The sequence below is a fragment of the Hypomesus nipponensis genome, chromosome 18, assembly GCF_054491055.1.
Source record: "Hypomesus nipponensis isolate SF chromosome 18, ASM5449105v1, whole genome shotgun sequence".
NCBI classification, from domain to species: domain Eukaryota; kingdom Metazoa; phylum Chordata; class Actinopteri; order Osmeriformes; family Osmeridae; genus Hypomesus; species Hypomesus nipponensis.
In genome coordinates, this window is record NC_140378.1 from 17123012 (window position 1) to 17150214 (window position 27203).

The 27203-nt window shown below is 50.2% G+C and overlaps 1 protein-coding gene across 1 annotated transcript in view; it reads right to left on the reverse strand.

The window, feature by feature from the left end:
- The window catches only part of LOC146252475 (voltage-dependent calcium channel subunit alpha-2/delta-3-like), a 32938-nt gene extending 7549 nt beyond the window's left edge, over positions 1-25389 (reverse strand). Inside the window, exons 1-12 of the mRNA XM_084679078.1 lie at positions 25308-25389; positions 24934-25065; positions 23871-23931; positions 23635-23785; positions 22407-22481; positions 19743-19832; positions 18940-19053; positions 12765-12843; positions 8765-8898; positions 1771-1842; positions 1571-1651; positions 275-349 (exon numbers count right to left, since the gene is read on the reverse strand). Coding sequence (XP_084535204.1) covers positions 275-349; positions 1571-1651; positions 1771-1842; positions 8765-8898; positions 12765-12843; positions 18940-19053; positions 19743-19832; positions 22407-22481; positions 23635-23785; positions 23871-23931; positions 24934-25065; positions 25308-25389 — 1146 coding nt within the window. The remainder of the gene's footprint in view (positions 1-274; positions 350-1570; positions 1652-1770; positions 1843-8764; positions 8899-12764; positions 12844-18939; positions 19054-19742; positions 19833-22406; positions 22482-23634; positions 23786-23870; positions 23932-24933; positions 25066-25307) is intronic.
- Between the last annotated feature and the right edge of the window lie 1814 nt (positions 25390-27203).

Consider the following 27203-nt stretch of genomic DNA (forward strand, 5'->3'; position numbering starts at 1 on the left):
TCTCTGTCTCTCTGTCTCTCTGTCTCTCTGTCTCTCTCTCTCTCTCTCTCACAAACACCTTAACATACCCAGAACGGCGTATGTCTCTTTTAACTCCCATGAATTACAATTTGATTCTAATCCGCTGGATAAAGTTCATGTCTGGTTCAACAGCTGGAGTCGAGCTGTAGATGCTGATGACAGGGCAAGGGGCATGGGCAGGGGCAGTCCCCTCTCTCAGAGCAGGGCGGGAGAGCAGGCTGTCTGGGTTCATACTGAGAGAGGTGCTACTCACCAGAGGCCTGAGGTCCGGGTGTGTGAGGATGTAGCCGTTGTTGGTGATAGCGAACGCGTAGCCATGAATGCCCAGCTGCAAGAACACACACACACACAGCCAGAAACACGTACACACAAGCATGAAAAGCGCACTCACAAACAGACACACACACATAAAAACACACTCACACACACACCAACCCACCCACACATATCCGCCCACGCACAGACAAACGCACAAACAAAAAACTAAAAGGCACGTCAGACGAAGATGGATCCAATCAAGCTCTTTGTCACCTGAGCCACTGAGCGACGAGCACGTTTGCGTTTCCACGGCGACTCATTTGAATTTGCACAAAAACAGGGAGGGGAGGTCTTGTCCTCCCCCTGCCAGGGGCCACAGGCACAGCACACACTTCCAAATGTCACACCGTCACGGCAAACCTCACATTTACACGTCACGTCTCCCACCGGAGACCGCCCACATCGACAGACCAGACCTCCCCTGGAAGTCTCTGGGGGGGAGGCATGAGCGGGGACTTTGTCACCTGCCTGTTGTGACGAGGACAGGGGGTAGAAGGGTCCAGGGGAGCAGGAGGAAGAGGAGGGGGAGGAGGAGGCAGGAGGGGGGAGGAGGGGGGAGGCAGGAGGGGGGAGGAGGGGGGAGGCAGGAGGGGGGAGGATGGGGGAGGCAGGAGGGGGGAGGAGGAGGAGGCAGGAGGGGGGAGGAGGAGGAGGCAGGAGGGGGGAGGAGGAGGAGGCAGGGGGGGGAGGAGGCAGGAGGGGGGAGGAGGAGGAGGCAGGAGGGGGGAGGAGGAGGCAGGAGGGGGGAGGAGGAGGCAGGAGGGGGGAGGAGGAGGAGGCAGGAGGGGGGAGGAGGAGGAGGCAGGAGGGGGGAGGAGGAAGCAGGAGGGAGGAGGAGGAGGCAGGAGGGGGGAGGAGGAGGAGGCAGGGGGGGGGAGGAGGCAGGAGGGGGGAGGAGGAGGAGGCAGGAGGAGGCAGGAGGGGGGAGGAGGAGGAGGCAGGAGGGAGGAGGAGGAGGCAGGAGGGGCTGGGTCTGAATGCTGAGGCCTCACTGGCCTGGACTGGGCTTGAATCCGGCCTTGGCTATTTGTCTCCCCCCCTCTCTCTGCCTCACTTAAAATTGTCCAAAACGTAAAAATGCCCCAAAATATATAATTTATTAAATCGGGACACCTCATTAACATCCGCGCTGTGTGGCCATGACTTTCTGCAGTTCTTTACATATTCAGAGCTGCCGTTCCCAGACGTAAAGACACAGGGAGTGGAGGAGTGACTGCTAGACGTGTGTTACCTTGTATTTGGGGATGGTCTTGAGCAGTTCAGAGACGGGGATGTCCGTTCCTACCACCCCCAGCAGGATCCCTCGGTTCCGCTGGGCACAAGACAGGTTAGTAGAGGTTTACAAAAGAGCATGGTAAGAAGATAACATTTGATATGATGTGTGTGTTTCTTAGTTCATGATGACCCCGTGGTGTGTGTGCATCCCCTCACAGTCTCGTTCTTGGTGCTGAACACAGGCATGGCAACTGTCGTCATCAGGACTGCGCTGTGACCGTCATCCATCTTAGAAAAGAAGACAGAATGAGAAAGACATGGAGAGAGCAGAGGAGAGGGAAGGAAAGAACGAGGGAGAGAGACAGAATGAAAAAGAAGGAGGGAGGGCAGAGAGAAATACAGAGAAAGATGAATGCAATTGGAGCGTCCTTCTTTTCCAGGTCTGTCGGTGAAAGGGGCAAAGGAACACTTACAGAGAGGTTGCTGTTTCCAAGACACATCAAAGGGATGGAACTGATGACAGAACACATCTAGAACACACAGAACTGAGGCTTGTGGCAGTGCAAGATGATCGTGACATCATGAGTGCCATGGAGGGCATATCGCTTGAACATGGCAAACTACTTCACGCTAAACTGGTCCACTACGCCCACGTAAACACTGCAGCGGAGTCTGGGTTTGTCTCAGAAAACAACCACCGCCGACCCCAACCCCCCCACCACTTCACCCCTACCATCAACCACATGTTTTATTCATGTTTATAATCAGCCTTTAAATGTGTTTAATCACGCTAGGCTTTGATCTCTTAGTGGTGTAAGCTCATCCAGAGGCAGTCATTATGTTTGGGGAGGGTTAAGACTGCTGGTGGAATAATTACGATATTTATCTGTTCGGAGGACGTCCTATATTATCTGGAGATGGTATCTCCTTACTGACTGCAACTTGATACTGGTCTAAATAGATCAGCAATTTCCGACCTTTTCCACTTTGCGGCCTACTTGCATAGCAAAAATGAAATTGCGTCCGGCCATCACATCTCTTCACTTAATTCGCACTTCGGCCAGGTCTAGAACTTCCGGTAAAGTTAGAAACTTGACTTGTAATAACCAGAACAGGTTATGTTAACCCATCGTAGCTAGTGCTCTCTACACCCAGATTGTGCGGTTTCTCGCTTTTTTTCCTTCGACCGATAACAGGTCGCCCTCACGGAGATCACTTCCGTTTCCAGATGGCGGTTCAAAGTCAACATATCCAAAACTACCTCCCCCAATAATTTGTGTTCTATTCTCAAACTTGTCTCATACTACTAGCTTTTTCATTGAATATTTGAAACCAATCCAAAATGACCAGCATCCCATTACTATTTACTTAGCCTGGCTCTGCCCTCCAACGTACTTCCGCTCAATTTTGATTTAGCTTCTGTACTGCGTCTGGGCATGAGGTACGTAAGTCAGATGTCTCAGGTTAACTTTCTACCTGTCCAATCAGCGAACAGAAGGAGTGGCTGAGAACGATGATGTTGATGTCGTGAGCTAGTTTGTGTTGCAGTTCCATAATGGTGGCAGAGAAAGATGCGAGCAAAGCCACATTCGGTAATAATCATGTAATAAAATAACACATATCGCAAACTCTCTCAGCCTCGTTTGGATTCTATGACTCTTGTTTTATGTTTGGAATTGATACGTTATTGCTGGATAAAAAAACGATTGGTCCGCTGTTCCACCTGACCAAACCCCTGGCAGACCAACTCATTCATTCGGAATTTACAAGTTCTTCAGGTATATATTGTATGACAACAGCGCGACCACTGTTTGGTACAAACAAACTGTGCAAGGTTTAACTTTGACACAATTGTAATGTCTAAAGTATGTTTTCCTTGTGTATGTTCACTCTTCACCCTTTAAATGAACCTTGAAACACCAGAGATCGTGTCCCCAATACCCTCCCACAGTAATAATGGATAACGACAAAATGATGACAGCATCCATTTTATTTTCCTTCGGATGGAGGAGGAAAGGGACAGAGAGAGGGGGAGGGGGAGCGGGTGAGAGAGGAAAAGGAGAGAGGAAAGGAGAGAGAGAGAGAGAGAGAGAGAGAGAGAGAGAGAGAGAGAGAGAGAGAGGCAAGAGAGTGAGATGAAAGAGAGATGAGCGACCTGAGCTTACACACTAATAGCCATACAAGAGCCGGTATTGGACGTCAGAGAGAGAAACGACACATAAATACAGTCCACTGTCTAACAATATACGGCTAGTCTGGAGACTGGATCGATTCGAGGCCAGGACAAAGGAACAGGATCTGGGCTAAAAATAAAGCACCTATTCCTAACATAGTCCCAGAGGATCATATATCACTATAGACAGAGCCTTAGATAATATTCTGCCTCCTCTCAAGCACACATATGTATGTATAGAAACAAAGAAGTGAAATGGTCTTTAGTTTTGGAATGCTTATTTGCTAGCTACCGTACACACCGTCAAATTTCCTGAGGTTGTTAGGTCTAAACCTGACCAAAAAACGACATGACAAAGAGTCTAGTCCTGACCTTCTCACAAATGACAAACACTTCTATACATTTTTCCTCACCAACCAGCCAGCTTAATATCTATTTAGTCTCTCATCTGGCTGGTTGGTGGCTGTAGTCAGTTAAAACAATGTCAATCTCTGAACATTTGAATGATCCGTCCGACTGTTTCCAGCTGTTTCAACCGAGCAGTGTCCCTGCAGGAGACGACCAGGGCTTTTTGAAGACACCCTGCCATGTGATCTACTGCTGCCAGAGGGAGGAACTGGGGTACAGGACAGAGCCTGGGGTCAGAAAGAGACGGGGATTCTTACAATACGGACGCACACACACACACACACATTATCCTCGGACACACCCCCTTCTCTTTCAACCCACCTGGGGACAAGAAAACCCACACACACACACACAATACGCTCATGGGTAACCCAAACAATCTGGGCTGCTGTGAGGAATGGCGTGCGGGTGGCCGTGGTAACCTTTGTTCCCTTGGCGACCAGGCTTAATGATGATTTGGCCGTGAGGGCTGACTGTAAGCTCCGTTGGGAATAACATAAAAACACATAGAAGCCACGTCCTGAAAACTCTGGAGCTGATAACCTTGACAACAGGCAGGGTTTGAGTTTAGAGGACTAACGTGGTCTTGGGCTAAAATACACTCACCTGGTTTTACTACCTAGGTCATACCTAGGTCAGCACATCAATTGAAGAGATGTACTATGCCTATTTGCTATATTTATGCTCCTTCTTATAGGAATCACAGTTCATATTCATGATCTCCCCTCTCTCTCAACCAGGAACTTCCTTAATCCCTAAACTCACTCTCTCTCTTTTTTATACCGCTCATCCTCTCCTTCACCCTTGCTCTCCTTCACTCTCTGCCCTCCCTTCTTCCCCTCCTCTCCTCTCCTCCCTCCCGCCCACTCCCCTCTTTCCACCACTTCTCCTCCTCTTCATCTCCTCATCACTCATCCTCTCCTTCACACTCTCCCTCCCTCCCTTCACCCCCCCCTCCCCTCCGTCTCTGCGTCCCTGAGCCCTCCTCTCCACTGTCAGTTCATCCGACAGAGTGGGAAACAAAGCCAAATGAGCCGGCGGAAGATGGATGGAGGGAGAGGGCCGGAGGAGAGGAGAGGAGAGGAGAGGAGAGGAGAGGAGAGGAGAGGAGGGGAGGGGAGGGGGAGAGGAGAGGAGGGGAGGGGAGAGGGGGCAGAGCGCGGCCAGGGAAGGAGGGGACGGAGGGAGCAAACGGAGGAGCGGGAGGAAGCGTGGAGACGAGAGGAGGAGAGGCTGGGGGGGGAGAGGGAGAGAGGGAGGGAATGTGGGATGATGGATGGAGCCTGTGGGCAGGGGATAGGAAAAGAGGAGGAGAGCAGGACGAGTGGAAAGGACGCAGGAAACCATGCTGGGGAGGAGAGATTAGATACAGATCAGTCCATAAACAGAATCTGATAGCCATCCGATACCCTAACCAATCACAGCACGGTAAAACAAAGTACAGGCACTAGTGGAGAACACACAAACCGCGACACAATTTCACATCCGAAAACCCATGAGTGTGCGCGAGAGCGTGTGAGTGCGCGTGTAAGTTGCGTGCATGAGTCTGTTGAGCGCATGAGGGTGTGTGTGTAAGAGAGCGTGTGTGTGTGTAAGAGAGCATGCGTATGTGTGTTCGTGTGTAAGAGTGTGTGTGTGTAAGAGAAGCGTGTGTGTATAAGAGAGCATGCGTGTGTGTGTGTAAGAGTGTGTGTGTGTGTGTGTGTAAGAGAGCGTGTGTGTGTGTGTGTGTGTAAGAGAGCGCGTGTGTGTGTGTAAGAGTGTGTGTGTGTGTGTGTAAGAGTGTGTGTGTGTAAGAGTGTGTGTGTGTGTGTAAGAGAGTGTGTGTGTGTGTACACTCGCATGCGTCCCCCTCCTAGCCCTCAGGGGCTTTCTTCCATGACGACCAGCTCAGCATCCAGCCGTCTCTGACATCCTCCCCCAGCAGGGTACCCTCCAGTGGGCCCCAGCCCCAGCCCCAGCCCCAGCCCCAGCCCCAGCCCCTTCCCCGCCTCCACCACAGACACAAGCACCGCCTCACACACGGCTGCCTGCCGGTGCAGAGAGCAGCCGTGGTCGTACAGACGGCCTGCTGGGGAGTTTCCTCATGAGCGCTGGCCGCCTCTCCATGGTTATTGTTATGATGGTGGAGCTGCTTGGCTGAGGCCAGCGCAGCGCGAGCAGTGAAGCGTGAACTATGAAGATGACGAGGAGAAGACATTATGAGACAGATCATAAGAAGGACTATTAAAGGCAAATGTATTTTCCTTTTACTGCTGTAAAATACGTATATAGCAGCAGTTCCGTTTTTTTCTCATTATCCAGACACTTGCAGAATAAGGCACACACACCACAGAACGTACACCAACACACACACACACACACACACACAACACTGCCAGATTTGGAGACATCAGCAAAGCAACATAAAACGCAGCATGACCAATGATTGATGAGAAAGTGTGTGTGTGTGTTAAAGTGTGTGTGTGTGTGTCAGAGAGCAAAACGACATTACAAACACAAACAGGAAGTAAACAGTGACACAACACAAGTGATACAACCAAAGCTATGAGAAAAGTCGCTTCCTAAACGTGAAGTCACAGCAGAATATGACCGCAGCCCACATCTAAAACACAAGCTCCAGCACGCACGCACCCGCGCACACACACACACCAAACCACAGCGCAAACACAGGTGAACACATCACAACAAGGTGGTGGCCTCTCATCAGACTGTTACCTTTTGAGCCTGAGGGAGCTATAGAGGGAGGGGTGGAGGGGGTGGAAGGGAGGGGAGGTTGAGAGGATAAGGGAAGAAGAGAAGAGGGGGTCAGTTTGTTGGAGGAGGAGAGTCCGCATGCCTGCTGCTGGGTGTACGAACGAGGGTGTTGGCACAGAGACTGTGACACACTGCCTCGTCTAAGGTTAGGCTAGCTAGCTCGGCTAGCTAACTCGGCTAGGCTAGGCTAGCTCGGCTAGCTAGCTCGGCTAGGCTAGCTAGCTCGGCTAGCTAGCTCGGCTAGCTAACTTGGCTAGGCTAGGCTAGCTCGGCTCGGCTAGCTAGCTCGGCTAGCCCGGAGAGTTGGAGAGGACACGGTCTGAGGTGTGAAACCTCAGGTGGTTATATTCTGAATTCTGCTGTGTATACTTTACCTGGTTAGTAAGGGACAGTCCATGTGTTAAAGGTTAGATGGAGGGAGGGGGGCTGAGGAGGGGGTTATGGGGGAATTGGGAGGGGGCTAGGGAGAAGCTTAGGGTTCCTATGTCTCTCTTGATAAAGATTTTCAACCAAACATGATTGCTTCAGAGGAGGAGAGGAAGCATTTTGTAGCGCGTTTGTGAGAGAAGCACAAGGAGGAGAGTGAGAGACTTTGTGTGTGCACGTGTAAGTGCATCTTTGCGTGTGTGTGTGTGTGTGTATCAGGAGGCACAGAGGGAGGTGATTGGTGCCAGGCTGGGTAAGAGCCTGAGGGCTAGCTCACCGATGTGCCACAGTATGTTTCACACCCGGACTACACAGCTTCCAAACACACACACGGGGATCATTCACTTCATGATTCCATCTGGCCGCTCTTTCTCACTCGCGCGCGCCCAGCGTCTGGAGTGTTTTCACACGCACAGCTCCATGCTCACACACATCCTCAACGACTCACTTGAAAACTAATCTTCCTCTGGCATGGTAACACATTTGGTCTTTTTGAAATCCTCGATGCATGGACATATTGCTGATGCACATTCAAATCACCAGTTAAGATGGATCTGACGCGCAGCTGAAGAAGCTACGCAAAAAATGTTTACCATATTCAAGACCAAATATATCACTGTGAAATATTGCCACAGGCTACCACACCCCCCTCTAGTCCAAGTAGAACTCCCCCAATTCAGCAACCTGGAAGGAGCAGACAGGTGTGAGCAGTATGGTGGATGGACCTTTAGTTCCAGGGTTCAACCATGTCAAAGACAATATAGGTCTGAGGGTGGGAAGTGGATTTGGAAACCAAAATGTGGTACTAATAAAATTTACCTCAGAAAGTGCAGTACATGATTCTTACAAGGTATTCGGACCCAGTTTATCGCAGGGCCAGGATACGGCTAAACAGATCAGATCAGAAATACTTTATTAATCCCCGAAGGCAAAACTCTTTGTTACAGCAGCTTGCCTGTACGTCAGTGCACACAGAGTACTCTGTGTAATGTCTAATCAGCTGCTAGCTAGCTGGCAAGCTAGGAAAATGTTGGTTGTTGCACTACACTGGTACAGAAATGAAGGAACGCGCCCTAAGTTCAACCCAATCTTGTGTTCTTCTGATTTGCCAAATTACGATGACTTCCTCTTGCCCTCCTTCCTAATCATACAGCTGTTGCTTACCCAGAATCCCTTGCAGGAGAGTCTGGGACACCTACCTTTAAAAACAGAGCACATCACCACCATGTCCATTCACACCTGTCGAATGCTTTCACCGATCTGAGAATTACTGGACAGGTGCCAGCAACGGTCATGGCCGCGTGGCTTACACCTATCGAATACATCAGATCTGCACACAGTTAGTATGGCGGGGGCGTCTGAGGTGGCCCGGGCTCAGTGGCATGAGGGAGGCGGGCGAGCGGGCTTCAGTACCATGTGGGAGACGGGAGAGCGGTGTCCACTCACGGTGCTGTCGATGTAGGCCTCGGTCCACACCGTGTCGTGCTCCTGGTCGATCACTTTGGGCCTACTGAGCACGTGCAGATACTCCATCACGTTCTCCTGAACGTCTGCCAGCGTGGAGATCTGGGTGAAGTAGCCTGAGGAGGGAGGGAGGGAGGGAGGGAGGGAGGGAGGGAGGGAGGGAGGGAGGGAGGGAGGGAGGGAGGGAGGGAGGGAGGGAGGGAGGGAGGGAGGGAGGGAAGGAGGGGTGGGAGGGAGGGAGGGAGGTAGGTAGGGAGGGAGGGAGGGAGGGAGGGAGGGAGGGAGGGAGGGAGGGAGGGAGGGGAGGGGAGGGAGGGAGGGAGGGAGGGAGGGAGGTAGGTAGGTAGGTAGGGAGGGAGGGAGGGAGGTAGGGAGGGAGGGAGGGAGGGAGGGAGGGAGGGAGGGAGGGAGGGAGGGAGGGAGGGAGGGAGGGAGGGAGGGAGGGAGGGAGGGAGGGAGGGAGGGAGGGAGGGAGGGAGGGAGGGTACGGAGAGAGAGACAGGGGGAGAGAAGGAGGTAGGGAAGGAGATACAGAGAGGAAAGGGTGGGAGGGAGGGGAGAGAGAAATAGAGGGAGAAAGAACGTGACAGAAAGATGGGGATTGAGAGAAAGAGGGGACGATGGAAAGAGGAAGAGAGAAGAGGCAGCACAGACAGACATGGGTATTAGGGGACAGGAGTATAATTCCACCTCTCAATGGAAGTCAGAGAGCGACAAATGGCAGGAATAGGAAGTGAGTAAATGCCCATCAAATCAATCTTCTGTTCACCAGAAGCGTAGTTACACAGCAACTCATCACATTCACGCCTCAGCCATTATGTTGGCAGTCACAGCAGAACTATTACGTCTGCGCCAGACACTTCAACAGATGTGATTGGAGGAGGCAGTGGGGCAGACCGAGTTGTCTCCGTGTCACAGTGATGCGGTGCGTGTCAAATTAGCAGGGCGCGACATCAGCGCGGTACGCGGGAGACAGGAGAACATGGCTATGGTACATCTAGCTCTAGAATGACAAACTGGGTGCTGTGGTGTTGCAGTGTTGTCCCAGGCCTCATGGAGGGGGAAAAAAAGAAGGTTCCTGCTGTAACCCGATGGGGCCGGTGTTCGTAGGGTACGCAAACGCTGTCATAGTTAGCTCTTACATGTAGTCATTTAGCAGACGCTCTTATCCAGAGCGACTTACAGTAAGTACAGGGACATTCCCCCGAGGCAAGTAGGGTTAAGTTCCTTGCCCAAGGACACAACGTCATTTGGCACGGTGGGGAATCGATCCGGCAACCTTCTGATTACTAACCCGACTCCCTCATCGCATGAGTGGTCTGCTTCAGTCTTCTCAGCAGGGAAAAAGGATTGCGAGAAAGAGATAGTTAGCAATAGAGGAAGCGGGAGAAGGAAAAAAAGGAGCGAGATAAAGAGAAGAGAAAAAGGGATGGAGAAAAGGGGGGCTGGGTTTCTAGAAAGAGACAGTGAAACAGAGAGACAGACAGAGAGAGAGACAGATCACTGGGGAAAGAGAGAGAAACCAAAGTTTCCAATGTATTGAGGTTTGTCAGCAGAACAGACAGACAGAGGGAGAGAGACAAAGAGAGAGAAAGAGAGAGAGAGATAGAGAGAGTGAGGGAGAGAGAGGGAGAGATGGAAAGAGAGAGAGAGAGAGATGAGCAAAAGAGATGAGGAAGAAGGGAGGACAAGGAGAGAGAGAGCAGCACCCACGCACCCATCCGTGTAACCAGAAAACTCCCCCCATCCCAGCTGGGCAGTCGAGGGGAAAATCACGCCTCGGGGGGATAGATTTGGGGCGAGCCGTCGTCCTAGCCATGCCTCTGACCTCACAGAGACCGAGAAGCAGCTCTCAGGGAGTCCCAGACACTGATCTGAAACCAGCGCAGCATTTTGACTCCTGATGATGGAGGTTAGGATTGGCAGTGGCTGAGATGACTCCTGATCAGCCGGCCGTGATGCAGTGACCCAGTTGAATGTGGTGTTGGTCAGCACTGGTCTGGTAAGACTGGGATGGAGGTAGCTCTGAGCATTGGCACCCGGGAGGTCACCTCTGTAGCCAGGAGGGGGCTGTAGAGGTGACCAACACTTAGAATGATGTCAAGAGGTTGCCCAATTAGGACATGTCAGGAGTCAGGTAGCTGAGCGGTTAGGGAATCGGGCTAGTAATCAGAAGGTTGCCGGTTCGATTCTTGGCCGTGCAAAATTATGTTGTGTCCTTGGGCAAGGCACTTCACTCTACTTGCCTCGGGGGAATGTTCCTGTACTTACTGTAAGTCTCTCTGGATAAGAGCGTCTGCTAAATGACTAACATGTAAATGTCATCAAAGAAGAGAGGGATGGAGAGATTTTCAGTTTTTTCTACTTTCTGTTGACCAGAATGGATGCGTGAGAAAAACTTACACCAAAGGTCTGTGTCACATGAACAGAAAGGTGTCTGGTAATTTCCTATAACCAGACACCAAGGCTGCTAGTAGCTTTCTGGGTCTTTTTCCCACCAACATGTAATAACGAATCAACATCCAGCAGCTGAAACCAAATCAACAGCTGTCAAAAAGAGTTGTACTCCATTTAATGTTTTTGAGTAGCATCCTAGAGACGGAGAAGGAAAAGAGAGACTGAAAAGAAAGAGAAAAACCAAATCAGAAGGGGGGAGAGAAAGAAAAAGAGTGAGAGAGAGAAAGAGACAGAAGGCAAGAAAAAGATAGACAGGGAGAGATAGAGAGGGAGAGACAGGGAGAGAGAGAGAGACAGGGAGAGAGAGACAGGGAGAGAGAGAGAGAGACAGGGAGAGAGAGACAGGGAGAGAGAGAGAGAGAGAGAGAGAGAGAGAGAGAGAGAGAGAGAGAGAGAGAGAGACAGGGTGAGGGAGGGAGGGAGGGAGGGAGGGAGAGAGAGAGAGAGAGAGAGAGAGAGAGAGAGAGAGAGAGAGAGAGAGAGAGAGAGAGAGAGAGAGAGAGAGAGAGAGAGAGAGGACAGCTTCCAGATAGTGAGGTGCCACAGACATGAATTATCATTCGGTCCGCTCGCTCGTTAGGATTGCTAATCCCCCACCTGCACCCTGACAGACCTCAGGCCTGCACCACCTGACCTGGGATGGCTGGGGGGGGGTCCTGATCTACGTTCGACTGATCTACAAATCACCGGGCATTGTCAACACCTGTTACTTATGAGTTGATCTGCAAGGCAGTCCGGGCAAAGGCGAGCTGTCCGCATGTTTGTTCCTGGTGCACAGAAACTGCCATGACGCGATTAAAAACACAAGACAACAGGTGACATGATGAATGCTATTAAACTAATGAAGCATGGCAAGGATATGGAGTTTAAAGCAGATGTTCAGTCTGTCCTGAAAGTCGTCTGTGGATGCATTCACTACATTTCGACAGTCATTTTGCCATTCCAGATTCCCCAAGACCTCCTCAGGAGTCTGTTCCAGTAATAATGACAAACACTGACCCTGACCTCCAACTCTAATCAGGCAAGCAAACGATCCAACTAGCGTGTTAGCTGAGGAATATTACGATGATAGGATAGTGTGATACAGACCAAATCCTGACACACACACACACACACACACACACTAAACAGACAGGCGCTAACACACACCCTCGGTGATCCCTACGCCTGTCTTGTGTCAGCCTGTTGGAGGATGTCAGACCAGAGGTGCCACCAGCCTCTCAGCTAAATATAGAACCAGTCAGAAGAGGACTCTATCTACCGACTGAAACACACACACACACGCGCACACTTATGGAAAGTGCTGTATCGCCACACAGGCGGGTCTCAACTAGCTGTGGATATGATACAGAGTGACATGTCCCTTCTGTACAGCAGCCAGCTGCACAACATCATACAAACACACACACAGACTAGCACACTTACACACAGTATACACACAAATATATGCACACGCACACACACACACATTCAGAATGCATCAAATACAGATTGTGCAAAACTGAACTTGGTTACAGCATCCCACCTTTATTTGCACAAGCCATCCATTTCAGATTCTCAGCGAAGGCTGACTCTCGTCCAATCAGGTAGGGGAATATACGGACCTGCGGAGGGAAGGCAGATAGCTCCCGTCAGTCATTTTAATCTTCTTCAGATAGAGCCCAGCGAGCTATCACAGGAGATAACACAGGCAAACCCTCACAGAGGTTACAGCATGCTATCAGCTAGTGATTAGTTGGGACTTTTTTCCTGCTTAATCGAGTTGATGATGAAAAACTTCTAGAATACTGTAATTTAAGGCATTTGAGTTTGTCATTGAGTCACAGGGAAAAGAAAACTAAATTAGGGAATCCATTCAATGATAATTAACTAACACGCAAACTCAGTTTACCCCCCCCAAAAAAAACATAATTCAAAATGCATAATTTCACCTAATTTCTGTGGTAAAATGTCTGCTGTGTGACGGCCTCGTGTGCACTCGCTTCATCAGCCCCAGCCCTCGAAACATCCAGCCCCAGCCCTCGACACATCCAGCCCTCGACACATCCAGCCCCAGCCCTCGAAACATCCAGCCCCAGCCCTCGACACATCCAGCCCCAGCCCTCGAAACATCCAGCCCCAGCCCTCGACACATCCAGCCCTCGACACATCCAGCCCCAGCCCTCGACACATCCAGCCCCAGCCCCCGACACATCCAGCCCCCGACACATCCAGCCCTCGACACATCCAGCCCTCGACACATCCAGCCCTCGACACATCCAGCCCTCGACACATCCAGCCCCCGACACATCCAGCCCTCAACACATCCAGCCCCAGCCCTCGACACATCCAGCCCTCGACACATCCAGCCCTCGACACATCCAGCCCTCGACACATCCAGCCCCAGCCCCCGACACATCCAGCCCACTGGGCTGCAACGTGTGCGGCTGGCAGGTGCGCGTGTGTTGGCGAGCAAGATCTGTTTTTGTTGTGTGTATGTGTGGGTGAGTTCTGTGTGTGTGTGATGATGAGAAGGAGCAGGTAGCCAGATTGGACCAGATGCAGGCCTCAGGGGACATTACTGCCCCCCCTCCCTCGCTGGCCCACATTCCTCACACACTCCCTCCTTGTGGCGTGAGTGTTATGTGAATGTACGCCTGTTTTCGGGTACATTTGTGGTTTGCGGTTAGCATGTGTAGCTTTGAAAGGTGTCAGACTTTGTTTACTGGAGAAGCGCACAGTACACATCCTACACACCACCCTGGTTGAAGGATCGTGTCGTAAAGATATCCAGCCTTTCTCCATTATTCAGAGTCATTCCCAATGGGCCGAACCCTGCTGCACTGATAGGCTCTGGTGTTCTCCAAAGGCCCATGTCAGTTGTAATGACTACCTCCAAACATAATAACAAGCTCTTTGTTGCCAGGTTTGGAGAGCGCCTATCACCAGGATCATTACACGTATTAGAGTCCGTCACAGACGCTGGCTGTTCCATCGTCAGAGGAAATGAAAATGTCGTCCCTTGTTATTTTGGTGAGAACCCCCCCCCCCATGCCTGCTCCCTGTAACCCCCAGGCTGCTGACAGACTGGCGTGACTGAAAAACGCTGTGTCACTGATTCTCTCCTGACATCGACACAGGGAGGCGGGGCCTAGGGCGTGCAGCAGTGTGTGTGTGTGTGTGTGTGTGTGTGTGTGTGTGTGTGTGTGTGTGTGGTCCTGGAGCAGTGGCTCTGTGATACACCTCCACTGGGATGGTTGGACCATTAAATATGAACCAGGTTTACGGTCGACTTTAAACAAAACCACTGTTCCTTTAGCAGTGCAGCATGCAGTCAGAGAAAGTGCACACAACACATTCTGTTATGCCAACTGACGCACACGCACAGGCACGCACGCACAACGTGTGAAAGGAGAATCATTTATTCGGTGGAGGTTCTCTTTCAGAAGTGCAATCTTGAAGCTCCTTACATGCTATATGCGAGACATGTTAGGTTTTAAATGTCAGCATTTATGATGGATTCCTGAATGTCAACGATAACGAACTCGATTGTGATGTGTCCAATATGGAGTCCCTGAGTGAGACTCTGTGTGTTTGGACGCCTGAGGCCAGAGGGACAGGCACCGAGACCTCACCATGAGACGCTCCACACTGCGAGGGAGGGAAAGATTCCCTGCTGGAACTGAAAACTCCAATACTCGTTCAGTGAGTTCTGGCAGGGGGGGGGGGGGGGTAAAGAAAGGCCAGGTGTGTGAATGTGTGTGTGTGTGTATGTGGGTAGACAGGGTAGAGCCAGCAGTAATAAAGGTGATTACAGAGATGAAAGCTCTTAAACGTCAACCTACTACACTGTCGGTCACCCTCCTCTGCGACATCACTTACCCAAACCAGCTGCTGCGACCTCTGTCACACCCATCTCAGCACACACACACACAAACACACACACATGTACACACACACACACACACACACACCCATGCATACAGATTTGGAACCAGATGGGTTTTCTCTGCTTCATTATTCTCAATCTGGAAGGATAGATGTGTGTGTGTATGTGTGTGTGTGTGTGTGGGCGTGTGAGTGAGCGTGTGTGTTGACTGGTTGGTCCAGGTTTCTCAGGTCTGGTGGGCTACCAGCTGATGGGATGGAGGGCATGGTGTGCATGTGCAGAATGATGCCAGGGACACACACACACACACGCACGCACACGCACACACACACACACACACACACGCACACACACACACACGCACACACACACACACACGCACACACACACACACACGCGCACACACACACGCACACACGCACGCACGCACACACACACACACACGCACTCCCGACGACACCCATCAATCATCGCCCCTGACCATGAATACACGCAGCCCACACAAAGGTGTCTCCACCCACGCTTTAACAAGAATGTGTGTGTGTGTCTGTGTGTGTGTCTGTGTCTGTGTGTGTGTCTGTGCGTGCGACGCTCCATTCTTCCGTCTTGTTTGGCAGACACAGGCTGCTGGATGCTCAGGAGCAGCGGCAGAGAATAGAGATGAATTAATTAGGTTCACAATAGCTCAAATGAGCAGGGCTCCCAGAGGCCCTGTAGACTATTAGAGACGAGCTAAATTCAATCTTAAACACTCGTGTCTCGCCTCGCGCTCTGTTGATGACATACCGTCAGAGAGATAGCGTTCGTCCTGACAGACTGGAGACTCTCTCTCTCTGACACGATACTAGACCATCTTTCCTTCTTTTTTTATTCTCTGTTAGAAACTCTTTACAAAAACCGAAATTAGGAATTCCAGTGTTTATTATTGATTTCAAGTTCTTCTGAAGAACTTGTTTTTAATCATTTTTTTCTTCTTTTGTTAAACTCAGCCTGGCATCAACATGGGGACAAATGCAAAATGAGCAGCTTTGGACCTAAGGATCACCTGGAGCAGAAACGCTCAAACAAGTCAATACAGACTGTTAAAACAGTCACGAGGAAACTGTTCTTCCTCACAACAATGGACATTCAATCACTTGATATCTTGTGGAGAATTCTAAATGCTACAAATGAAATGATTGTGACTGGTCTGCTTTTCCTGTCCCTTAAGCACACTTCAAAAATAATTACAGAGAGACAACGAGAAAACAAAAGAGAGAGAAAAACAGAATGGGAGAACGACAAGAGCGAGGGAAAGAGAGAGAGAGAGAGAGATAAAGAGAGAGAGAGAGAGAGAGAGAGAGAGAGAGAGAGAGAGAGAGAGATAAAGAGATAAAGAGAGAGAGAGAGAGAGAGAGAGAGATAAAGAGAGACATGAAGGGGGGGGAGCTGGAATGCTTTGGCAGGGTGACTGCTGTCTGGACCTGCAGAGACGGCAGTCATCAAGCAGCATTCACACGCATCTCGCAGAGTTAATCGCTCGCAGGTGTGAGAGAGTGTGAGGGTGTGTGTTTCTGTGCTTGCGTGGGTGCGAGAGTGCACGGTAACACACGTGTGTGTCTGCGTGTGTCCACATTGCGAGGGAGATTGCAAGGGGCAGACTGTCACTCAAATCTCTTGTTGTCAACATCAAAATGATGCTAGGAAGAAAATGACTCTCACAGAGATATGTATTTTGCTGCTGTAGAGGAAGGCACTGGCCTTATGTATTTTAAGTCATTGCTAAAATCCTGATCAAACGTTTTAGGGCAGAATGGAAAATACCTACAATTTGCTGCTGCAAAAACATGTTGAAAAAGACTGAAGAAAGTAAAGACACAATACCAATACAAATATTTCATATGTAAGAATGTCACCAACATCTATAGTTCTATAGTTTGTGGACGAGTGATCTGGTTTTTATCTTTTGTTCCACGTGAGTCGTTTGTAAATGTCTCATGACTGTACGTTAAGCTGAATGTAGGTCCCAAGGGGAGAGCACTGCCTCTCTGTTAGAGGCTGCATCCCGGCCCTGGGCTGGGAGGGTGAGGCCGGTGTTGGTTAGAGGCCACGAGGCCGTATCGAGGCCCTGGGGCTGGGAGGGTGAGGCCGGTGTTGGTTAGAGGCCACGAGGCCGTATCGAGGCCCTGGGGCTGGGAGGGTGAGGCCGGTGTTGGTTGGAGGCCATTCTAAACAGGTGCACCAACAGCAGTTAGACTGTCTGGAGAGGGTGACAGAGACTGAGAAGCCTATTATTACCAGGGCTGTTTTCAAATGAAACAATCTAGCAGGCCTGTCGCCTGCATGTTGGGGGGGGAGGGTGGGAGGGGGGGGGGGAGGGGGGGGCTCCAGGAGCATCACCAGCAGGAGGGAGGAAGAGAAAGCCACGCGTGGACACACACACACACACACCCCGAGGCTGTGTCCGTACGTATGAATGTGAGCAGCCCGGTCCTCCTCCGCAGACACCTCACTGTCTATCGGAACAGAACAACCCTCGGCTTCCCAAAGGGGTTGAAGCGGTTTGGCCTGACGTCAGACCCGTCTGGCATCACACAGACAGGCGATGAGATGGGGCCTTCACCCCTCACCCCTCATCCCTCACCCCTCGCCCCTCACCCCTCGCCCCTCATCCCTCGCCCCTCATCCCTCACCCCTCATCCCTCGCCCCTCATCCCTCACCCCTCACCCCTCACCCCTCATCCCTCACCCCTCACCCCTCACCCCTCATCCCTCATCCCTCATCCCTCACCCCTCATCCCTCACCCCTCATCCCTCACCCCTCACCCCTCATCCCTCACCCCTCACCCCTCGCCCCTCACCCCTCATCCCTCAACCCTCATCCCTCACCCCTCATCCCTCACCCCAACTCCCTCACCACGACGTTGTCCACCAGGCTCACACCTCTAGCCTGATCCCCCTGCTCTGGAGGAGAGCAGTACGGCTCTGCCCATCTCCACCTCCCCTGCCTCCAGTGTGGGTGTGTGTGTGTACGTGTGTGTGGGGGGGTGTGGGTGTATGCGCGCATGGAGACTTTCTGGCTTTTAAGCATTAAATGTTTTTGCAAGGGCACAGACCCCCTGGGATTCCTCTAACAGAACAGGCTGACCTAAGAATAGCCCCCCATCTCAGCTGCCCCTCCTCCCCTCTTTCTACACCTCTCCCTCCCTCCCTCCCTGTATCTCCCTCTCGCCAGACCTCCACCCTCCACTAACACTCCCTTCCCTCTCTCTCACCTTCTCACCCAGTGTCCTCGCCTCTCTCTCACCCTCTCTCCAGCCCTCTATGCCCCACTCCCTCCCTTTCTCCCTCTCTTTTCCCCCCATTTCCCCTCTCTCCTCCTCCTTCTCTCCCTCTTTTCCTGCCCCCCCCCATGTTCTCTTCCCCCACCCCCTCCTCTCTGTCCATCTTTCCTCCCATTACCCGGGCCCTGTAATCACAGGAGAGGGCTGGAGCAGACAGCTTTCCTCCTGGAGGGGGAAGGCCCTCCCTCTCTCGTCTCCAGCCCACACTGAGGGGGTCAGGGTGGGGGGGGCAGGCCTCTCTAGCACACAGGTAGCACGAAGCTTCTCCAAAACCCCTTCAAATTCTTTCCAGAAGGTTTTGGTTGTTTGTTCTATCCCTCATACATGGCGAACAAACTTTGAGGTCACTGCATATATTGTGGAATATCAAAAATAATGAAACGTCAAATTCAATTGAAGGCAGAAAATGAAGCTACGACTGTGTTTGGATGGAAAGGGACGTAGTTGAACAAACTACGGGATATGGCCCCGGGCCTAGAGGTTAGCGGGGAGGTGAGAGGTGCGCTCACCTTGCGGTCGGGCCAGTTGTACTTGGCGAAGACGGCGTCGTAAGTGTCCACTGCTCCGTCTGTCACCAACATGATGGCCTGGCTACACACACTGCCTCTCCCCGTCTGGTTAAACTGAGAGAGAGAGAGAGAGAGAGAGAGAGAGACAGAGAGAGACAGAGAGAGAGACAGAGAGAGAGAGAGACAGAGACACAGAGAGAGAGAGAGAGAGAGAGAGAGAGAGAGAGAGAGAGAGAGAGAGAGAGAGAGACAGAGAGAGAGAGAGAGAGAGAGAGAGAGAGAGAGAGACAGAGAGAGACAGAGAGAGACAGAGAGAGACAGAGAGAGAGAGAGAGAGAGACAGAGACAGAATGTTGGATATCATTATATTACTTAGTTCCATATCACAGAGAGGAACCAGCAGGTGCTTCAATGCAAACATCCACCTAATGAGCTAATGACATATCTGCTCCAACACGCTTTGGCATTCACTAATATATAAACACAATAAAGTAATGTGTACCTACAAATAATGCACACACACACACTAAAAGGGGTCATTAACATGTGTGTATTTGAGTGTGTGTGTGTGTGCGCATGTCTTTGTCATCAACACTGGACCCGGTCATTATTCCCTTGTTTATTCAGCTCCAGAATGTGTGTGTGTTGATTATAGTATTAATTACAATGTTTTAATTAACAAGGATATGACCTTGTCCTCTCCCTGTCTCTCTCCCTCTCTGCCCGCTGCTTGTATCAGGCGTCTGTGTGTTAGCGTGCGTCTGTGTGTGTGTGTGTGTGTGTGTGTGTGTGTCATTACTCACATCATTGAGGAGGTTGAAGGCTTCAGTTAGAGCTACATCCAGCATGCCAATGCCTTTAGCAAACAGCTTATCAAGACGCTGCCGGAAATGCTGGAGCGAGACAGAGAGGACGGAAGGAGGCGACGAGGAGGAGGGAAACAGTGAACACAACAACACAAAAGAGAGCTTTACGAAGCGTTCATTTTCACAATTCACAAGAGATCCCCTTTCGATGAGGTGCTCTAATCAGAGTTCAAACTGCCAAATCAAGCGCGCGGCCACGAGTTAGAACATTCTAGCACATGAACATGAAGCCCCCGCAGTCCATTAACCAGCACTATCACCGCAGATGAGCTACATTGTTTCATCCCACATGCTTCACAACCCACACCTCCTCATCTAACCCTCAGTCCAAAACTACGGCACACCTTCTTCCATTGGTGCTTGTGTGTGTGTGTCTGTGTGTGTGTGTGTGTGTGTGCAAACTTCCACCCACATACACCATCATCTACCACTGCATGTTGTGAATAGAATTTAATGCTGTTGATGGCCTGACAGGATTCCTTTGTGTGTTACTGTATGTCCATATTGAGAAGTCTTTAATGATATTAAATATATATAATTTAAGAAATTAAATAAGGAATTCATATTCGGAATGTTGAGGATGTCTTAGTGCTCTACAGGTAACGTTCTCATTTACTAGTTGAATCGAAACTCAGTCACAAGTACATCATACTCTGTACGCAGGGTTTGGTCTCCCTCTTCCCCTCTCCTCTAACCTCCCTCTCCTCTCCTCCAACTGTCCTCTCTCCTCTCCCCTCTCTATCCCCCTCCCTCTCTTCCCTCCTCCTCTTCCCTTGTCTTCCCCTCTCCGCCTCCTCTCCCTCCAACTCCTCCTCCTCTTTCTCTCCCCGTCTTTACCTGTCCCCCTCTCTCTCCACCCCCTCCCCCTCTCTCCCCCTCTCCCCCTCCCCTCTTATGGTTTTCTCAGTGGGGGGTTGAGGAGTCTCTCCAGGCACAGCAGGGACACGGGGCACAGCAAAGCCATATCAGAGCTTCTCCCTAGGGATTCTGCACACACACACACTCACTCACACACACACACCCACTCACGTGCACGCACACACACACACATTGGGTTTCTGCATACACACACACAATCTCATCATATTCTTACACACCACCCACACATGCACATCTTGCGCACAAGCACACACACTTTCCATTTGTGGTGAAAGGTATAATCTGTTCCAGTGATAGTTTGTGTCCCACAGCATAGCTAGCTTCAGGAGGCTGGAGCTTGGGGAGACTCTGTTTATGGTCTGGGGATCACTGAGGACAGATACATGAGATGACTGCTGGGGAACGCTGGATTTGTTTTGTGTATTTTACTCTGTTGTCACAATTTCTCACACAGGGAAGGGAGAGGAGAGAAGAGAACAGAGCCTAAAATAGAGTAAAGCAGAGTAGAGCAGCGCACAATAGAGTACAGGAGAGTAGAGTCCTCATCAAGTACTCATCAATGCTGCAAACCTTTGTTAGATTAAAAAATATATATATTTTGTAAACCTTTCAAAGCTTTTTTTTCCAAAACTTTTTTTCACAAATATTTAGTTGACCTTTCAAAACAGTAAAAAAAAATTGAACACTTTTAAAAATATATATATATTTTATTCTAAGCATATTTTGCTACTTTTTTCAACATTTTCTGATAGTTACGATAGTTGAAATAGTCCTAGGAAGGCTGAAGCTAAGGTGAATCCATTCTGTTGAGCCCAATTTCAATTCACCTACAGTACGTTGAGAAAATTAAGTTATTAAGTATGTGTCATAAATCTACAACTGCTTTTTGAAGAGGAATGTCTAACCCTAACCATAAGTGTGTCCTCACACAAAAATACATGTCTATTTCTCTCTGTCTCCCTCACACAAAAACACACAATCACACAGTAAGCTAAGCTATATAGTGGCTAACCGAATGATGGGAAATTGAATTTGAAACATGGGCCTGGAAAGAGAGCCTCACTAACCGACAACTGAAGTAGTGTGATGAATAGATTAATACATTCTTTACTGGGAACTGGAGATTCTTTTTTCCAGTAATAGCAGGACTTATCACAGCAGCCATCTTAATGAAACCTTTCTGAATACACGCACACAGTTTCACACAAACTCAAATATTCATGAACACAAACGGGCAGTTACACAGCATCCAAAGACGTATTTTGAAGGTGGTTTGATTTGATTGACAGTCATTTAATTTAAGACTTCATTCACATCAATTGAAATATATGGCCAGGATTCCATACATACATTTTAGGTCATCCAAATATTCATAGGCTGAATTTAAACAAGTTAATGACACCAGAGGTTGGATATAAGACTGCCTCGTGTATTAGTGAGGAAAACTCACAAAGGTCTGGTTTGATAAATTAATGAACATTAAAGGAATTAGAAAAAGAAAAAAATTAAACAAATAATAGTGTCCCCTTAGAGAGAAAAGATAAGCCAAAATATTCCTAAATCCACCTACACCAACATAACATTCAAAAGCTTATCAACCAACTATTGAATACACTTAAAGCTTTGAACAAAGGAAACAAGACTGGTAAAACAGGAAATGAAAAACAAAATATTTAAGAAAAACAATTTATTGAAAAGGAATGATAAAACTGGTCCACTCACATCTTTGTTGGTGACATCAGCTTGGACCAGCGTGCCGTTCAGACAAGACTCAACGTAGTGCAGATCCTCGTTATACTGGCAGACACACAGGTGACCAAAGCATTAGCACCACACTAGTGACCAGTCACACAGGTGACCAAGGCATGAGCACCACACTAGTGACCAGTTGTACAGGTGACCAGTTGTACAGGTGACCAGTTGTACAGTACCACACTAGTGACCAGTTGTACAGTACCACACTAGTGACCAGTTGTACAGTACCACACAGGTGACCAGTTGTACAGTACCACACAGGTGACCAGTTGTACAGTACCACACTAGTGACCAGTTGTACAGGTGACCAGTTGTACAGTACCACACTGACCTGTTCAGAGCTACACAGGGTTGAGGAGATGAAAAAACAACTGAAAGTCATGCCATGTTTTTCTGTTTTTTCTCCCTCCCTCTCTGTCTCTCTGTCTCTCTGTCACCTGTGTTCGTGTGTGTGTGTGAAAGAGGGAGACAGACAGACAGACAGACAGACAGACAGACAGACAGACAGACAGAGGGGGGGAAGGAGTTCCACACACGCCCACATTCTACAGCCTGCCAGTCTCTGATAATGCACTTCATTTAATGCGTGACATACACATTAAGACTTCAAAGACATCAGAAAGACAGGGTTGTCTTCCTCCCATGTGATGTGTCCTGTCCTAATCTCACTGTCACCATTAAACAAACACTACATTATTATTCGCAAAATTCTGACAAACGTGATGGAATTCAACAATCCCCACTATTATGTTTGAAGATAAACCTAAACATTTCCTATGGCTAATATGATTATGATATTAGCGATAATGAAGACTTCACTGTACAGAGGCTGACGACGAGGATGAGAAAAGCTGTCACACGGAAAGATACACACACACACACACACGTATTTAATCAATCTGGGAAGTGATGACAATGGTTTCAATGCCCAGGGCAGGATCTCTTTTGCAATTCAAATCTTCATTCAGCTAACAGGGCTGATGCGTGACGAAGAGGAGGGCAGGATTGTCCCAGTGTTCCCTCTGGAATCTGACGAGGACAACGGGGAGCGTTTGTGTGTTTTTGCGAGTGTTCGCTTACTTTCTGTGTGTTTGTTTGTATTTCCAGTCGTGAACTCGCCGTTCTCCTCTCCCCCTCATCCCAGTCTCCCTCCACACACACACACACACACACACACACGCACGCAGCGACTCACAGCGATGATGTTGAAGAAGTCGTCGTCGCCCAGCGTGTCCAGGATGGAGGAGACGGTCTGCCGGGCTATGGTCAGCCTCAGGCCCTTCATGCTGCCGCTCACGTCCACCAGGATCACCACGTCCTTAGGAGAGGTGGCAGCCTGGATGTACCTGCTCCCCCACACACACACATGAAAGGGATGTACACAGCCTTCGGGGGTCTGCGTCACATGCAGGAGGGGAGAGGGGGCCTCACCATTTCCGGTTGCGGCAGTCGAACGCGATGACTCCGTGCTCGTCTGGCTTCCACTTGATCCCTGGAGGAGAGAGAGAGAGAGAGAGAGAGAGAGAGAGAGAGAGAGAGAGAGAGAGAGAGAGAGAGAGAGAGAGAGAGAGAGAGAGAGAGAGAGAGAGTGAGAGAGAGAGAGAGAGAGAGAGAGAGAGAGAGAGAGAGAGTGTGAGAGAGAGAGAGAGAGAGAGAGAGAGAGAGAGAGAGAGAGAGAGAGTGTGAGAGAGAGAGAGAGAGAGAGAGAGAGAGAGAGAGAGAGAGAGAGAGAGAGAGAGGGAGAGAGAGGTAGAGAGGGAGAGGAAGAGGAAGAGGGAGAAGGAGAAGGAGAAGGGAGAGGTCAGTGTGGGTGAGGAGTAGGGGAGAGGGAGAGGTCAGTGTGGGTGAGGAGTAGGGGAGAGGGAGAGGTCAGTGTGGGTGAGGAGTAGGAGAGAGGGAGAGGTCAGTGTGGGTGAGGAGTAGGAGAGAGGGAGAGGTCAGTGTGGGTGAGGAGTCCCCTCATGTCTCCCAGCACCCACAGCTTCCTCTTAGTCCTCCTCTGGGTTTCATACTTATTCCAGTCTGAAATACAGTTTTGCACGCAGACCAACAAATCCAGTTTAATGTATTTGCTTCATGCTTGTGTGTGTGCGTCTTCATTTATTCTACTTTCCCCATCCTAAAAAGTTTGCCTCCACTTTTTTGTTCTTTAGCAATTTCCTTTTTCTTTGACCTGTCTTATCCTCTCGTTCTCTCCTCCTGTGCTCATCACCTCCTCCTCTTCCTCCTCCTCTCTCTCCCTCCTCCTCTCTCTCCCTCCAGCCTCCACCTGCCACTCACACTTTGACTAAACGCTCCCTTCTGTCTCTCACTCTGCCTTAGGGAGACAACTTCAGCCAAGCTAATTACAAACACACACACACCATCACACACACCATCACACACACACCCACACACAATGACACACCATCACACACACACACACGGCGATGAAACACACCCACCCACACAAAAACAGCTCTGTGTTCACACAAATGTGCACACACACACTTACCTGGGTACTGCCTGAAGAAGCCCTTGGCGCTGCCAAAGTATTGCCATATGAGCGATGGGTCTCTCTCAAAGTTGTCCACAAACACTTTATTCAAGGCTTCAGACCAGTACACGCCATTTACTATTGCTGAGTCTGAGAAAGGGGGATGAAGGGAGGAGGGGAGGGGATGGAGGGAGGAGGGGAGGGGATGGAGGGAGGAGGGGAGGGGATGGAGGGAGGGAGGAGGGGATGGAGGGAGGGAGGAGGGGAGGGGATGGAGGGAGCGAGGGAGGGAGGAGAAGGGGATGAAGACAGACATGCAATAGTTCATATCAGAGAGCAAGAGAGCTCCCCCTGCTGGGATCAGATCAGAAAGAGGTCAGAGGTCAGCTGACACAGGGGAAGTGATGTCATCATCAGCACGTAGGAGCCTGCCGCCTTCCCCGGAGGACAGATCACATGACGCTGCAAAGACATGCTGGCTACACAGCAGAATTTGTTCAATTCGAACGTCGCACTCGAATCAAATCAAATCCAAGGCATACATCATCAATCTACCGCATTGAGGTGGACTCTAAATCAAGCCCAGTATCATTTCAGAGACGCTGGAGGATCTGAGTCAGAAGCTCACAAAGCCACAGGCAGGAAATCACAAACATGGCGACACTGAGGCCGGCTGTTCCCCCCCCCCAGCCACATCCCTCCCCGAGCACATATTGATAACCATCAGCATTCACAGGCAGCATATTACCCTGAACCCCCACACAGCCCCGGAGACGAGGGAGAGAGGGAAGAGAAGCGGAGAGAGAGAGAGCGGCTTGTTTGAGTTCTCTCTGGCTATCCAAACCGATATTAAAATGAGATGAAGCACATCCACCTTAGATTACTGAAACCTCTTTTCAATTTGCAGGCTGAGGGAATCTTGACTGTGATTGGCTGGAGGAGAGGAGAGTGTTATCAGCCAGACAGACTGCCTTATCACCTCTGCCTAATACTGCCCTGGACACCAGACAGGGGGAGTGGGGGGAGGGAGGGAGGGAGGGAGGGAGGGAGGGAGGGAGGGAGGGAGGGAGGGAGGGAGGGAGGGAGGGAGGGAGGGAGGGAGGGAAGGAAGGGGGAGGGAAGGAGGGAGGGAGGGAGGGAGGGAGGGAGGGAGGGAGGGAGGGAGGGAGGGAGGGAGGGAGGGAGGGAGGGAGGGAGGGAGGGAGGGAGGGAGGGAGGGAGGGAGGGGAGGAGGGGAGGAGGGGAGGAGGGGAGGAGGGGAGGAGGGGAGGAGGGGAGGAGGGGAGGCAGAGCCTCAGTTATGGAGACCAGGAGAGACAGACACCATGGAGGACAGTCAACGGAGGGATAGACTGCCTCTGATCGGACTGTTGAACATGACATGTGTAACACTCACATGTGCAGTGTGTATGTGTGTGTGTGTGTTTGTGTGCAATACACATATACAATCCTTGCAAAATATTGATAGATTGATTGATACATGCGTTTGCACACAGTATGGGTGCTTGTTTGTGTGTGTGTGTGTATCTGATTTGAGTACAGTATGTATATGAGTGTATTCCTGTGTGTAGACTTGTGAGTGTTTATTGATGTGTGTGTGTGTGTGTGTGTGTGCGCGCCGGTGTGATATGACGCTGGCTGCATCCAGGCTCGCGTGGCACCAAGATGGATGTGTGGCCAGCCAGGTTCCACCTGTGATCCATCTCCCCAGACAAGACGCTCTGTGTTGTTAGAGATTTAACCCTCCATTCATCAGACGAGAAGTCATGGTGTTTATGGACTACACAGGCCTCCGCACCCACACACACACGAGAGCACACACACACACGCACGCACGCACACACACACACGCACGGTTACAGACCTGCTCCTGTTAGCATGGGACAGGTCATGAGAAATGGCAGATAGGGTTGTAACCTTCTTTGTTTGATTAGTATGTCTTAGGTCTAGTGTTCTGAACAATGTGTTCTGATGGGAGAAGGAAAACCAGAGCAGGTCATGATATGGAACTGTTTCAAGTCAGTACAAATGTTGTGTAGGGTAGGATAGTCTTTTGAGGTGACTATATTCCAGCACAGGTGATATTTTAAACTGCTGACTGAAACACACAGACACCCTTAGTAGACCCCTCACCCCCTCCACCACCACACTCCTCCCTGTAGACTCAGCCAATTCTACCAGCTTAACACTCCCTGCTAACAAAGACTGTGGATTTAAAACACTTTACGCTGTCTATCTTTTTTTCCCCCTCCATTGTCTCTCTGTCTAATTCTTCCTTCCTTCCTTCC